This window comes from Astatotilapia calliptera, chromosome 17 (assembly GCF_964374335.1).
Source record: "Astatotilapia calliptera chromosome 17, fAstCal68.1, whole genome shotgun sequence".
NCBI lineage: Eukaryota > Metazoa > Chordata > Actinopteri > Cichliformes > Cichlidae > Astatotilapia > Astatotilapia calliptera.
The window spans coordinates 40,719,139-40,732,738 of record NC_137438.1 but is presented as its reverse complement, the minus strand read 5'-3'; the positions used below and the strand labels follow the sequence as shown (position 1 = coordinate 40,732,738).

The window sequence follows — 13,600 nt, the reverse complement described above, 5'->3', positions numbered from 1 at the left end:
GATAGCTAACAGTTCATATTAAGTTGATAGAAGTAACAGTAAACATACAATAAATCACATCAGAGCGCTTTTAAAACCTCGGGCATTCATTACTGCAGTAACACCGTTCACTAAAACTATGAAGCAGAGTCCTGCTGTGGGTTTGTGCAGCAAATGCAGCAGGAAATAATCCCACGCAGGGCTCTGCTACGACGCTTCACACTCATAAATTAGATTTAATATCATTTAGACACAGTAATTTAATTGTATATATATGTAACCTTACACAATAAGTAAGGATATTTTTGTTTGGTCAGCTCTTTGTTATAATAACGCTGACTGGCAGTAAACCTCGTGGCACCAATCATTCAGAAATAAAGAGCTATATTTGTGGTTAGCAGAGCTGAGTATGCAGGTTGTGCCCAGTAAAAACTTTATAATAATCCCTGTATTATATTATTATAAACTTTATATATAAAATATTCTCTGCCAGTGGCAAACAGCTTATTATGTTATTGATTGTTTGGAGTTTTCTGTAGCTCAGGCCAGACCCTGCAGTCCCCTCACACTGATGTGCTGGTGTCCATCTGTCCTGCAACCTGAACACATGGAGCAACGTCGTGTTTACCGAAGAGTCCAGACTCCGCCTACCTGCAGGTGGATCATGAGGTCACAGGTGGAGAGGAGATGCACAGTGCTCTGCTGCTTTTGGTGGAGGCAGTGGGGTGGGTGGAAACACGAGGTCCGTCAGTAAGAACAGCTGTTTCTATTCTTGTAGTTAAATCATATAAAGAACTTTGGTGCCTATCAAAAAATTTAATGCACCTCGATTGTTTTGGTGAATTTGTCTGAATTTAGATCCAAACGTGTCATTTCCAGATTCCTCTGTGGAGATGTTACACGGTCTCCTTTTTACACCAAAAAGTCAATAAAGCGTGAAAACATACGTTACCCCAAATATACTAAATGATCCGTGAATACACCGAAGCATCAGACTTTCATGCACTTCTTGGAATTCTCCTGGATTCTCCAGTGAATTGAGAATTAAATACAAACCGTTTAGTGGTGAGAAACAACGACCTTTCTCATGTACGGAAGAATTCAAGCTTCAAACATACACAATGTATCACCTGCAGGGCCACAACCCCACACAGGAAGTCGGACTTGGCTCTCTGATGTTAAAAAGTCCTGACTATGAGTGTGACCCAGCAAGCATGCAGAGTGTAGTCGATGCAGGTGAGGGGACTCGCTCAGTCCGAACTCATCCAGCTGCCTTCCCTGCTAAACCATTAAGAAGAAAAATGAGCAGCCATGCATGAACCCACCAGCTCCACCTGTTAACAGTACGTGGAATCACTCTCACCCCATTTTCTCACTCATTGATTTCTCATTTATACAGTGAAAAAACTTATATTTTGATTCATCTTTGCTTACGAATAAATATTAGCAGATTATGAGGTTGGATATTAGGACCTTAAACCTCTCTTAGCTGTGACGTGGAGGCGGCGAGAGGAGGACTTCTTCTACGCCAGGTCACATGACACAGTTTAACATCACTATTATAATAACTCGCTGTGCACAGCTGGACTTCCAATGTGAATTAAACCAATATAGTTTTATTTTGCATAAAATATGCCAGAACAAACAGGAACCGTCTGGTTAACTTCATAAACTTGTAATGTTACAAACAAACCAAGCAAACGGTCACGTTTGGAGTCATTTCAACACAAAGCATGTTTTAGTAAAATACACATTTTCAAATTGGATACATATTTACATTGATTACCTTATTACAACATTAATATGAAAGTCTTTAGTCTGTATAGATTTACCTTAAAAATCAGAGCAATGCAAACACTTCAGTTTCACCACCACCACAAAGTCGATACTCAGATCACCACAAGATTCCTAAAGGAATATTTATCTGAAGAGAAATCCATAACTAATCAAATCCTCAAAACTTCTGCACGTTTCCACGGACGACCACACCCACGGACACCACCTGGATGTGTGTTTCCTACAGCTAGTAGGAAACACACATCCAGACCTTTCACAGCAGATGCCAAAACTCATCATTCGAGATAACTTCAAATCAGGTGCTTCACACGTTCTGGATGTGTTAAAGGCAAAGTGTAGTTATGGGTTGTTCTGTCTTCCAGCTGTTTTAAGAGAATAAGGCACAGAAAATACATTTGGTTTGGCCTCAGGGAACATTTCAGCTACGTGACTGGAGTAAGCTGGGCACGTTTCAAACATGACGCCTGCTGTCGATGTTGATACTTCGTGTTCACTTTTGACAGCAGACGCAAAATTGAGTGGTTTAACGCACGCTGCTGTGGTGCTGTGTGTCACAGAAACGAATGAAGCTGAAGGATGGCTGCTGTCTGAGCCCGTGGAAGTGCAGTGTTTTCATTTTGTGAAGCTCAAACGGTTGCATAATCAAATCCATTACTTTAGACATTTTCAAGATTCCAGAAATATTCCAATCTTCTCCATCCTGCTGAGCAGACCTGTGGGGACCACAAACATAATACAAACATTGTCTATCACTCAGTGCTTTGTGGGTCAGCTGCAGCGGATTCAGGGGAGGGTGGCTGGCACGGTTGCAAACACACTGCTATGATTTGACTGTAGCTTCCCTGCTGTCAGACACAGCTCTGCAGCTGAGACACAAGCCACACTCCTCCACCACAACAATGTAATGTCATTATATTGAAGTATGAATACTGATGAGCACATACATACCTGGAGCTGGACACGTGTAGAACTTACATATCTGCCTCTGAAACGAGACATTCAAAACATGTTTATGCTAGCTGTGATCTGGCCGGTTACTCCCCGCCTGTTACAAACACCAACAATTTCAACTTAAAACTTCAATAAGGTCTTTAAAGCAGGCAAGTGTTGACTGATGAACATGATGCATTTGTAAAAACATTTCAGCGTCTCTGAAAATATAAAATGTGTTTTTACAAGAGGACAACATCTGAGACTACAAATTTGTTCTTATTGGCTTGTTTGTTAATGAGCGTTTGAATGACTACGTGTTTCTTTTCATGATGCTTTTAATATGAATGAGTGATGAATGGAGTATTAGGAACTTGCACAATGTTCTATGTTCTGTAATTGTTCTGTTTCTGAACCGTTTTTTATTCCATAGTTTTGTTTATTGTAAACAATGTTAGTCAATGTAATAAAATACATGATCTGAAATAAGAAATAAATATATAAATATAGATGATATGTGTGTACAAAACTAAAATACAGAACTAAGAAAATTTAGCAAAATATTTTCTAACCTCACGTACTGTGACCTGTGAAACAACACGTACACACAGACACAGTGAAAAACACTCATACCCCAAATATATGTGTTCTTTTTCCCCCCATGAGTTACTCTGCAGGTGAACACATCCTCCTTGGTTGGGGTGAAAGGCACATGCTTGGTCATGTGGTAGTGCCAGTTCTCTTCAAAGGCCAGGTCGGTCTGCTGAGAGCCTGGCATCTCTTTGTCATTCCTGAGCAGCTCGATGGTGATTTCAGGAGGATGGAATCCACTGACATGGCAGATGAGGGTGTTGGCGGTCCCGTAGTGTCCGGGGGAGCGGGTGTACACCTGAACCTTGGGTGAAACTGGCAAACACAAAAACAGTCACTCACTTACAGATGAAATAAAGACAATAATTTAATCCAGATGATAAATATTCATTTAGATTCCACCAACTTATTAAATATAAACACGGCAATTATCTGCGTCACAGTGTGTCACGCACAACAGCCAAACAAGGAAGTACTCGTAGTACTCGTAAAACGTTACAGCGCCTTTAAGTACAAGTTATCAGTCGTTTAATACTGTAAGTACTGTAAGTATGTTACTGTTTGCCATTTCCCAGAGATTCCACTTTACTACCTTTAAAGCCGTTTTGCTTTCACTGGGCCCGAGCGCCTTCCGCCTGATAACATCGGGCCATTTCGGAAACACAAACATGTTCAGTTACCGGAGATCACTTACTGGTCTTGACTGCCGAAAGACCTGTGAGTCCCAGCAGAAGGACGACGGCGAGACACACAAACGTCTTCATTGTTTCACATACAGACCGACTCGATATATCGCTGTTGGAGATTCGCTCGACAGAGAGAAGACAACAGTGCGTCACGATCCACACCGAAAGTGAAACCGTTCACATCGGGAGTGTTAGCTAACAGACACCGGGACGTCCAGGCAGTGCTAATGCTAACTAACAAAAAGGGGGTCTGTAACCCCGCCCACCAAACCCATGTTATGGCGCCCCGTTTATAAAAAACACAAGCAGCACAAACTCGTGACAAGACGACACGTGCCTATAATTCTACCAATAGGAAACTCCAAACGTCATGTTGCTAGGCGGAATTTACTCCGACATGTTGTTGTTCACTGTCGTTTGAGCAAATAAGCCGCCATGTTTGAGATGGCTGCCGGTGTTGTGCCAAAAACAAATGTTTCCGTGTATTTTTTATGTGTAATATCTTTACGTATGTTGGTAAACAGACTTCGGTGAACAGCGTTTACAAAGAGGTTTTATATAGAATTAAAAAATTATCAGTTTTTCAAGTATCTTTACAACTCTGTGTTGTTGTACTTACATTATAACCAATCCGGTCCTTTATCCCCACTTAAAATATTTTTACTGAACTATTGTAATATTTGCTGCCATTTCTTCTGTCCTCTTGGCCAACTTACTCTTACAAAAGACATTTTCAATGTTAATGAGATTTTTTAACTGCATAAATAAAGGTTATATAAAAGTCACTGCCAAAAACTGATTGCGCCTTCTAGCTTGTTACACGAATGTTGTTTGTGGCTCAGTGTGACTTTGTGTCCTCCATGAGGGAAGCATTTGACATATGTTTCACAATTTAATATAACAAGTTACTTATAGCAGTTTAAATACGAGCAATCACTTTTTGGCACAACAGCCCGGAATTGCTGCTTTGTACTTTATTGACAGACCTTAGAAAATCCTCTCAGGTGTTTACCTTTCCAAAGAATTTCCCACACATCGTTTTGGTGTTGATAATAACTCTTGTTCTTTCTGTGATGGGAATACTGAATGACAAAACATTTATTTTACCAGTGTATACACTGTAAAGCCCCGTGGGACGATGTACACTACTGGCTTTTCCCAAAGATTCCAAACTTACGTGAATTTTCAAAAAAAAGTATTTTTGGATCTTTAAGAAAAAAAGAAACTTGAAAATGTCTTAACTGTGATCATTATTATGGGTAAATTCTTCATTCATAAATGTCGATCTCTGACAACAAGGCCGTCCTTTTTCACTTCTCACAGTGAACAGTGAAGTTTATGGACAAAAACAAGCTGTGGCTCTGCATCATATGGTTAATGCACTGAAGCTTTTAGAAAACCCCTAGGTTAGAATTGTATTTTATTTTATGTCTTTTAATTTATTAATTTATTTAATTAGTTATTATTTATTTATTTAATTTAATTACAGATAATGAAAATAATATCAACACAATTGTGGGCTGGGGGGGGCAAATGAAATATTGCACATGGCAGTGGCAAATTTTGAGTGGCACTTAGTACAGTATTGCATGGAGTACGGTTTTTATTTGTTTAAATACTAATAACAGTGAAGTGACCAGTGCAGAGTGTAAAATGTACCTATGAAACTGTAGGACCGATTCTGAGTGCATCTGTGTTGTGTGTGTTTAGGTGTTGTGGTTGAAGTGTCGAATGGCTTGATGACAGACTCCTGTAACGTCTGCCAGATGGAAACAAGGAGAACAGCTGATGTGCTGGGTGGCTGTGGTCCTTGGTGATGCTGTGTGCTCTGCGGAGGCATCGCTGGAGATAAATGTCCTGAATGGCAGGAAGCCTCGTGCCAGTGATGTGCTCTGCTGCCTTCACCACCCTCTGTAGTGATTGCCGGCTGCTGGCAGAGCAGCTTCCGTACCAAACTGTAATGCAGCTCGTCAGCAAGCTCTCGATCGCACACCTGTAGAAATTTGAGGTGATGTTAGCGTTCATGCCAAGCTTCCTCAGCCTCCTCAGGAAGTAGAGTCGCTGGCGAGCTTTCCTGATAGCAGTGTCTGTGTGAAGGGTTGGAAAAGGCTTTGCAATTGTTGCCATATTTTTTGTACTTGTTACATTTGTTTAATTAATTTATAAAAAAGTTTATCTGGTCTTTAAGTGATGACATGATGAATCCTGCTTCCGGGCCCAACGTACTCTGCATTTAATAATAATAATAATAATGGATTGGATTTATATAATGCCACTATTCATTCACTCTCACATTCACACACTGGTGGAGGCAGCTACAGTTGTAGCCACAGCTGCCCTGGGGCAGACTGACAGAAGCGAGGCTGCCTTATCACGCCATCGGCCCCTCTGGCCAACAGCAGTAGGCGGTAGGTGAAGTGTCTTGCCCAAGGACACAACAACCAGGACAGAGAGCCCGGGGATCGAACCGGCAACCTTCCGGTTACAGATACGCTTCCCTGAGCAAAGGTCGCCCCAAAACTAAGGTAAAAAAAACCCCAACAACTGGTAATTCTTTGGGGTTTTTTTTTTTACATTTATTAAGTCTGTTGTGTTTTTAATGTGTTTTAATTCTTTGTATCTTGTTCTATTTAATCTCAACAAGCCCATAAAAACAGTCAGGGATCACTGTCGGCTTTTCTCATTTTTTATTACCGCTAATAATTTAAAGCTCAGTTTTTAAAACTTTAAAAACTATTTGGACTATATTTTCATATAGTCCAAATACCTAAACTAGCTTTTTATGATAACATACAAATCTTCTGCAGGTCCCAAAGTCAAACGAACACTGCAGCATCACTGAGAGTTACAAACTGTCTAAATTCTTTCATCTTTAATAAAATGATCAGTGTTGCTGCTTTACCAGGTGTAACAATTAAGTTTAACATCTAGGCATCCATGAAAACAGGATTTATTAAATTTAGTTAGAAGTTGGCAGGAAGTTAGCTCGCTAGCTTCCACCTAAGCATGATATAGCATGTTCTGACTGAGAGATTTCTGAAGCATTCAAACGTACAGCTCTGCTATCACTTCCAACATAAATGAAGACAGAAAACTAAACAGCAGAGACGTTTGTAGGGTTACTGAAGTTGAGCTAGCTGCTATATAATGATGTGCTACGTGATCGCTAGCTACACAGCTATGTTAGCATAGCATAAACACAGTGAAGCTGGAGGATGTGAGATGTTTGTTTAGTTTTTACAGGACTACAAAGCCTCGCGCAAATGATCGTTTTCATGATTGTCTGTCAAGAGACACTTTGCAGGACTCTCAAACTCGTGGAGACCTATGCCTGATGAACACACAGCACATTTGTTTTCACAACATAAAGAAATGAATCAATATTTCTGTATAAAATGATACATTTTAGGGTTTTTGTAAAATAATAATAAAAACACCAGAAATTTTCAAGAATTTTTATTATTATACATGTATACACACATACATATAACCCATTATTCTATCATTTGAGAAACTCATTTAGGTATAAAACAGTTTATTGCATAATGGCCAAAGAACCCCTCACATATGGAAAAATATTACAACAGGGTGAAACAAACGAGGCTTTTGTGATTACAGCTGAGCAAATCCACTTAGTCAAAGGCAAACCAGCAAAAAGTGACACCCTAAATTTTTATAATCTCTACATCATACCAAAATAATATTGAGAAATTACTGTTACCTAATATGTTACTGATAATTATTCTGATGAGAAGAAACAAATCTGACGCTACACGGCGGACTCTGATTGTACAGGAAGGACAGATGTTGGGTAGCGGGGACAACATGACCGATGTGACACTCTTTGGTCCCCATTGGTGTTTACATGTTTGACTCTGTAAAGAGAAAATATTAAGGTTATTCATTTCATAAAAGCACAGAAAGACAATTTCATTCACCGCTGATTCATTTATAAAAGTATTAAACATGTTTAATTTTCTTTTGTATTTTTTTTAAATTTGAGGTTACTACATAATGCTTATGACTGTATATAGTTTTGGCTATCTTAACTCACCCCAACCAAAGGTTTTTGGTTCTTGTGTCCCATGAGTGACTTTGCAGGCGTAGTTTTCTCCTTCCTTTGGTGTAAAAGCGACGTGCTTGGTCAGATGGAAGTGCCAGTCCTGGTTGAAGACCAGGTCAGTCTGCTTGGCATTAGGAATTTCTGCCCCATCCTTCAGCAGTGTGATGGTGATGTCAGGGGGGTGGAAATCACTCACGTGGCAGATCAAGACATTTTCCTCTCCATACTTTCCAGGATTACGGCTGTAAACCTGAGTCTTTGGTGCAGCTAAAGGCAAGAATGAAAGAGAAAGTAATATCCTTAATAAGGGATCAGTATTCATAAGTGGTCCAGCCTGTCTGAGGCCAATTTCGTTATGATGATTTTAGACCAGCGGTCCCCAACCTTTTTTGCGCCATGGACCGGTTTATATCTGACAATACTTTCACGGACCAGCCTTTGAGGTGATAAATACGACAAAATAAAACCAGTACCGGAACCAAAAAAGAAGGTTTATTCATAACACAACGAAAAGACCCAGGGAAACCGAGTTAACACTAAAAACGATAAAAACCTTGAAAACCATGAATTTCACACACGAGCCTCAACTCTTGCGGCCGGTACCGGTCCGCGGGCCGGGGTTGGGGACCGCTGGCTTAGACTATAAATATGAAAAGACTCGCTTGCTGAAAACAGAACTGAATTGGTGTTTGAATGACTTTCCTGTTTTTGTTTTGTGGCCCATATGTTACCTGTAAATGTATTTTTATCCCCAACACGACAAATTTATTTACCCCTGATAAAATGGGACGTGCTCACATACTGATGCTTTCACACTGAATCAGTGTGAAAGTGGATTGTCCTCAACAATATCAGCAAATACAACCAAGTAATTACTTTTGCAATGAAAGGACAGAAATAGTAAGAAGAGAAATCCTTGTATTAAAATATCCTGCAGCCAGCTGAGGGCGCTCTATGTATTTACAAGAAATCGAAACCAAATCCAAAAAGCTGGGGGGGAATTCCACTCTGTTAAAAACACCATGGACGGTTTTCTCCTTACATATTTATTGTCCAGTCAAAACGAATCGTCTCTGGACTGAAACTGTTTAGAGTCGATAAACGCAGCTTTGTTTTCCTCAAATCAAAGCACCTTATGAACCCCTCCCTGACGGCTTTGTTTTGTCTTTGTTGAAAAACGTATAAAAATACGACGTAAAACTTACAGACTAACCAAACCGTGATTAAGATTTACACAAAGGATAGAAACCGTTTGACTTGAAGTTCAGACTTTTATAAGTTCAGTAAAATGACAGGACTCAACCTTCAGTATTTCAGGGAGACTTTTTGAAAAAAGTACTTACAGTATTTCCCCTCCACTGCGCAGTAAACAGCTGCGATAACAGCCAAACACAGGACGGCCTTCATGTTTTCTCTTTGTAGTCGCAGATCCTGCTGAGAGCTGTTCGTCTCTCGCGCTCGCGAAGCTGGAATAAAGTAAAAAAGTGGAGCGCGTGAGGATATGCGAGCGCTGTAAGACAGCCCACAGCCACACGGGCCAATCATTCATTTCTCTCATGCTGTTACCAGGTAGAATCCTAGTAAAGAGGTTTCGCTCACTCATGACAGGCACATGTGGAACCTCCCTGGAAACTACCTGAAGTTTTAATCTCCATAGAACTATTATTTATGATATTCTGTAATTATTGTTGTTAATAATAATAATGATCTCATGCTAAAGTATTTATAGTTCCTTCGTTTCAGATTCTGTTTTCTTTTTCTTGTCTTTATTCACTTATTTTTTGTTTTCTTAACTTTTCCCCCTCAGTTTTATTCTGGTTTGGTTTTAATTCCTTTAAATTTGTATATGACTTGTTCAGGCACATTTTGGACAGCTCAACATAATTTTGGGTGATTGTAGTGCAGAAAGTAGAGCAGGTTACCTAATCAGAAGGTTGGTGGTTTGATCCCTGGCTGCTAACCCAGGCTGGTCTCCGATCCATCAGTGTGTGAATGTTAGATAGAAAGCATTTAATCATAGGAAAAGGGTGCTCGTATAAAGTGATACATGTTGTATTAAAGGACTCTGACTGTTCATGTTGAGCAGAAAAGAGCTATATAACAACCAGGCCATTTACCATAATCAGTAAGTCTTATTTCTTTATGATTTGGTATATTTTGTGCTAGCGTCTACATTTATTCATACTTTCAAAAGACAAATAATGCATCTCCTTCATTAACATACAAACAGGGGGACTCTGAGGAAAATCTACCGGATACAAGCCATGATCACCAGATTTGATATCACAAGAGAAACAAAATAATGAATAAATCCATAATTTCGTGTTTTAATCAAACTGTTCTCACTATTAGTTTTCTGTTTGCGCTCGGTTTGGTTTCAGTTAATTTCCTGTCGCCTATTTTAGTTTTTATTGTGTGAAAAATCTTTAAGTTTAGTTTCATTTTCATGACTTCAGTGTTGTGACAGACTAGCGCTGGTTAGTTGTTGTTTTCTCCTTTCATGTCCGGGGTGGAGCATATGAGGTCATCTCCCAGCTGTCCTGGATTGCCTCCATCAGATTGGCCTTCTTAAGACAGTTTGTGCAGCAGATTATACATCTGTGCTAACAAATAAAAAATGTGTTTTTTGACAGTTTCTTTTTAACATTAGTATGCCGATAATAGGTTTGATACACTCTTCATTAAAAGGATCCGAGCATTAACCTCAGGGTGTGAAGGGTTAACTCAGAGGGACAGGCAGAGCTGAGTGTAGCCCGGTAACAACTGTAAGGTAGGCAGGAGTTTTCTCACACAGGACTGGAGGTCAAAGAGCATTTCCATGTGGAAGGACCACGAGGAGAACAAATCGGGGAGTGCTGAGTCTAAACCACAGCATCTTCCCATCAATAGTCACAAATATTTCCTGCTTTCAATTGTCTAATATATACTTTTAATCATGAATTGTGCTTCACTTAACATAGAGAAGTCCACAGCTGTGCAATTCAAAGCTTTAACTACCAGATAATAAAATATGTGATCTGCAAGACTGTCTCCAGAACTTCTCTCAGTATAAAAAACCCACCACAACATAACAATCAGTGTCATCGATTTATGCTAAATTTTAGTAAATATTTGCACCAGCACTCATGGACAGGTGACAAAGACAAATTTGACCAAAGTAAAAACTCTTTGGCTCCTTTTCGAAAGGAGCCAGCTGAGGTGGTTCGGGCATCTGACCAGGATGCCTCCTGGGCGCCTCCTGGGCGCCTCCTGGGCGCCTCCTGGGTGAGGTGTTGCGGGCATGTCCCACCGGGAGGAGGCCCCGGGGCAGACCCAGGACACGCTGGAGAGATTAAATCTCTCGGCTGGCCTGGGAACGCCTTGGTGTTCCCCCGGATAAGCTGGAGGAGGTGGCTGGGGAGAGGGAGGTCTGGGCCTCTCTGCTTAGGCTGCTGCCCCCGCGACCTGGCCTCGGATAAAGCGGATGAAGATGGATGGATGATTGATTGATGGATGAAAACTCTTTGGCTTAAGATTTGCTTTAATGTGAACAATAACATGCTGGAAATCCCAAAAAGATGATTGAGTTCATCTGACTGTAACATTTCCAGTGGGAGCAATGTTTCTTCTCATATGATGTTACATCTCTCTTCACTCCAGTCATTGAAACAGTGCAAGTAGTTCATGACAGATTACAGGATGAACCCAACCTCAGCAACAGGACTTGTCCCTGCGAGTGGGGAAAAATAAAGGAGGGTCCAATTGCAGGCACTCGTGGAGGTGCGAAGGAGGTTTATTGTAAGACAAAACACAAGCTGAAAACAGCGAACAGACTAAAGATAACCTGAACTGGGAAAACGAAACTACTGAGCATGAAGGCGGGTGAACAGCGGCCTATGACGGCTGAAGCACGACCAGACAGACCAGCGACTACAACATAAGAAGACACGACTTAAATACACACAGAAGAACACGGGGAGATTACACACAGGTGGGGGACACAGCTGGAAGTAACTGACGAGACAAGGGAGGCAAAACTGAATACACTCACATGAGACACGGACTTTCACAATAAAACAGGAAACAAGAAACCATTACACAAAGACACAGACTAGACACGGAACTGAACCTACACTAAACATGAGACACAACCAAAGAACTAATCCCTAAACACCAATAAACAGAAACATAGAATCCTAATAATAATCACCAAAGCACAAGAGGATCAGAAAACAATCCATAATGTAAAAATAAACAAAAACCTAAGAACTCAAGAGTTGGCAGTTCATCTTGTAATCGGAAGGTTGCCGGTTCGAGCCCCAGCTTGGACAGTCTCGGTCGTTGTGTCGTTGGGCGAGACACTTTACCCTACTGCCTACTGGTGATGGTCAGAGGGGCCGATGGTGCGATATGGTAGCCTCGCTTCTGTCAGTCTGCCCCAGGGCAGCTGTGGCTACACCTGTAGCTGCCTCCACCAGTGTGTGAATGTGAGAGTGAATGAATAGTGGAATTGTAAAGCGCTTTGAGGGTCTCGAAAAGCGCTATATAAATGCAATCCATTATTATTATTAAAATGCTGGGTCAAAATGACCCAGAACCATGACAGGACTACTCTCAGCACCGGCCTACTGTGTCTGCCCACCAGCTCAAGATAGAAAATCCAAGACAGCAGTTGCTGCAAAGAACAAGCCATCACACCTCGGTGAAAGGAAAAAGAAAGGTTCAGTCTTTTGTCATGAGCAACACTCTGTGTCCCCCGTCTCTTCTCCCCCAAACAGCAAGAAAGTGTTGGGATAACCAAACCAATCCAAGTTCAAGGTTCAGTCTCCAGAATTTTACAGTACACCAGGAGCACTCTGTCAGTCTGCATCTCCTCTAGTTCATGGAGGAAAGACAAATGACACAGTGTCACCGCAGGGTCTGAAAACGATGGAGTTCGCTGTTCTCGCCGGGCTCTAGTGAGCCTCGACCTCCCGGTCAGCTATCGAGCTGGTGGGTCACAGACGTCTCAGAAAACGACGGAGCACTTTTGCAAATATGTGATGTCTTGATAAACCGAGCATATAATTGAAGTTGACACAGCTACATGAAAACATCTTAAAAGTTTATTTTGTGATCCAGAAAGAGTAATAAGAGAAATATTAAAACTAAGTAGCTGCCGCCATTTTGGAAACTGGACTTGGCTGGGCCGCGCTATGAGTTCTGGGATATGGTGGGCCACGAAGGACACACCCAACCCATCCTTTAAATCTGGGGAGAAGGAGGACGCAATTGTTGGCCACATTCAGAGCAGCCTTTGTCGCCTGGATGTGACTTCAAATGCAGCCTCCGAAGGATGCAGCCTAGGAATTAGGACATACCTGTGGTGTCATTGGAGCTTCTGCAGTTGGTCACTGGTCAAATTTCCTGCTCTGTCTTGGCCTCAGGATGTCTAGAGGCATGAATCAAGCGCACCCAAAAGGAATAAGCGCATCAGTGGTCATGTGCTCAGGGAGGGAGAGACTAAAGCAGCAACAGTTGTAACGCGGTTTTGTGTGATTACATGTGTGTTAATGAACCTGTAAGTGTTATTCCC

The 13,600-nt window shown here is 41.2% G+C and overlaps 2 protein-coding genes across 2 annotated transcripts; both read right to left on the bottom strand.

Moving 5' to 3' along the window:
* Nucleotides 1-1,575: 1,575 nt before the first annotated feature.
* On the bottom strand, nucleotides 1,576-4,308 carry LOC113009323 (beta-2-microglobulin-like). Its single transcript, XM_026147550.2, has 4 exons — nucleotides 3,992-4,308; nucleotides 3,340-3,612; nucleotides 2,725-2,761; nucleotides 1,576-2,489 (listed from the first exon to the last, which is right to left on the bottom strand). The coding sequence occupies exons 1-3, from the start codon at nucleotides 4,059-4,061 to the stop codon at nucleotides 2,748-2,750; spliced, it is 357 nt and encodes a 118-aa protein (XP_026003335.1). The 5' UTR covers nucleotides 4,062-4,308; the 3' UTR covers nucleotides 1,576-2,489; nucleotides 2,725-2,747.
* A 3,116-nt stretch (nucleotides 4,309-7,424) lies between these two features.
* b2m (beta-2-microglobulin) lies at nucleotides 7,425-9,580 on the bottom strand. Its single transcript, XM_026147953.2, has 3 exons — nucleotides 9,390-9,580; nucleotides 8,038-8,313; nucleotides 7,425-7,858 (listed from the first exon to the last, which is right to left on the bottom strand). The coding sequence occupies exons 1-3, from the start codon at nucleotides 9,451-9,453 to the stop codon at nucleotides 7,845-7,847; spliced, it is 354 nt and encodes a 117-aa protein (XP_026003738.2). The 5' UTR covers nucleotides 9,454-9,580; the 3' UTR covers nucleotides 7,425-7,844.
* Nucleotides 9,581-13,600: the final 4,020 nt, after the last annotated feature.

What these genes read in the sequence shown, in the direction of transcription:
- LOC113009323 (XM_026147550.2), bottom strand. Translation starts at nt 4,061, where the DNA reads ATGAAGACGTTTGTGTGTCTCGCCGTCGTCCTTCTGCTGGGACTCACA. An exon ending in TCTTTCGGCAGTCAAGACCA is followed by an intron (nt 3,613 to 3,991) that starts GTAAGTGATCTC and finishes TGTGTTTGCCAG; the next exon opens with TTTCACCCAAGGTTCAGGTG.
- b2m (XM_026147953.2), bottom strand. Translation starts at nt 9,453, where the DNA reads ATGAAGGCCGTCCTGTGTTTGGCTGTTATCGCAGCTGTTTACTGCGCA. An exon ending in CGCAGTGGAGGGGAAATACT is followed by an intron (nt 8,314 to 9,389) that starts GTAAGTACTTTT and finishes TCTTGCCTTTAG; the next exon opens with CTGCACCAAAGACTCAGGTT.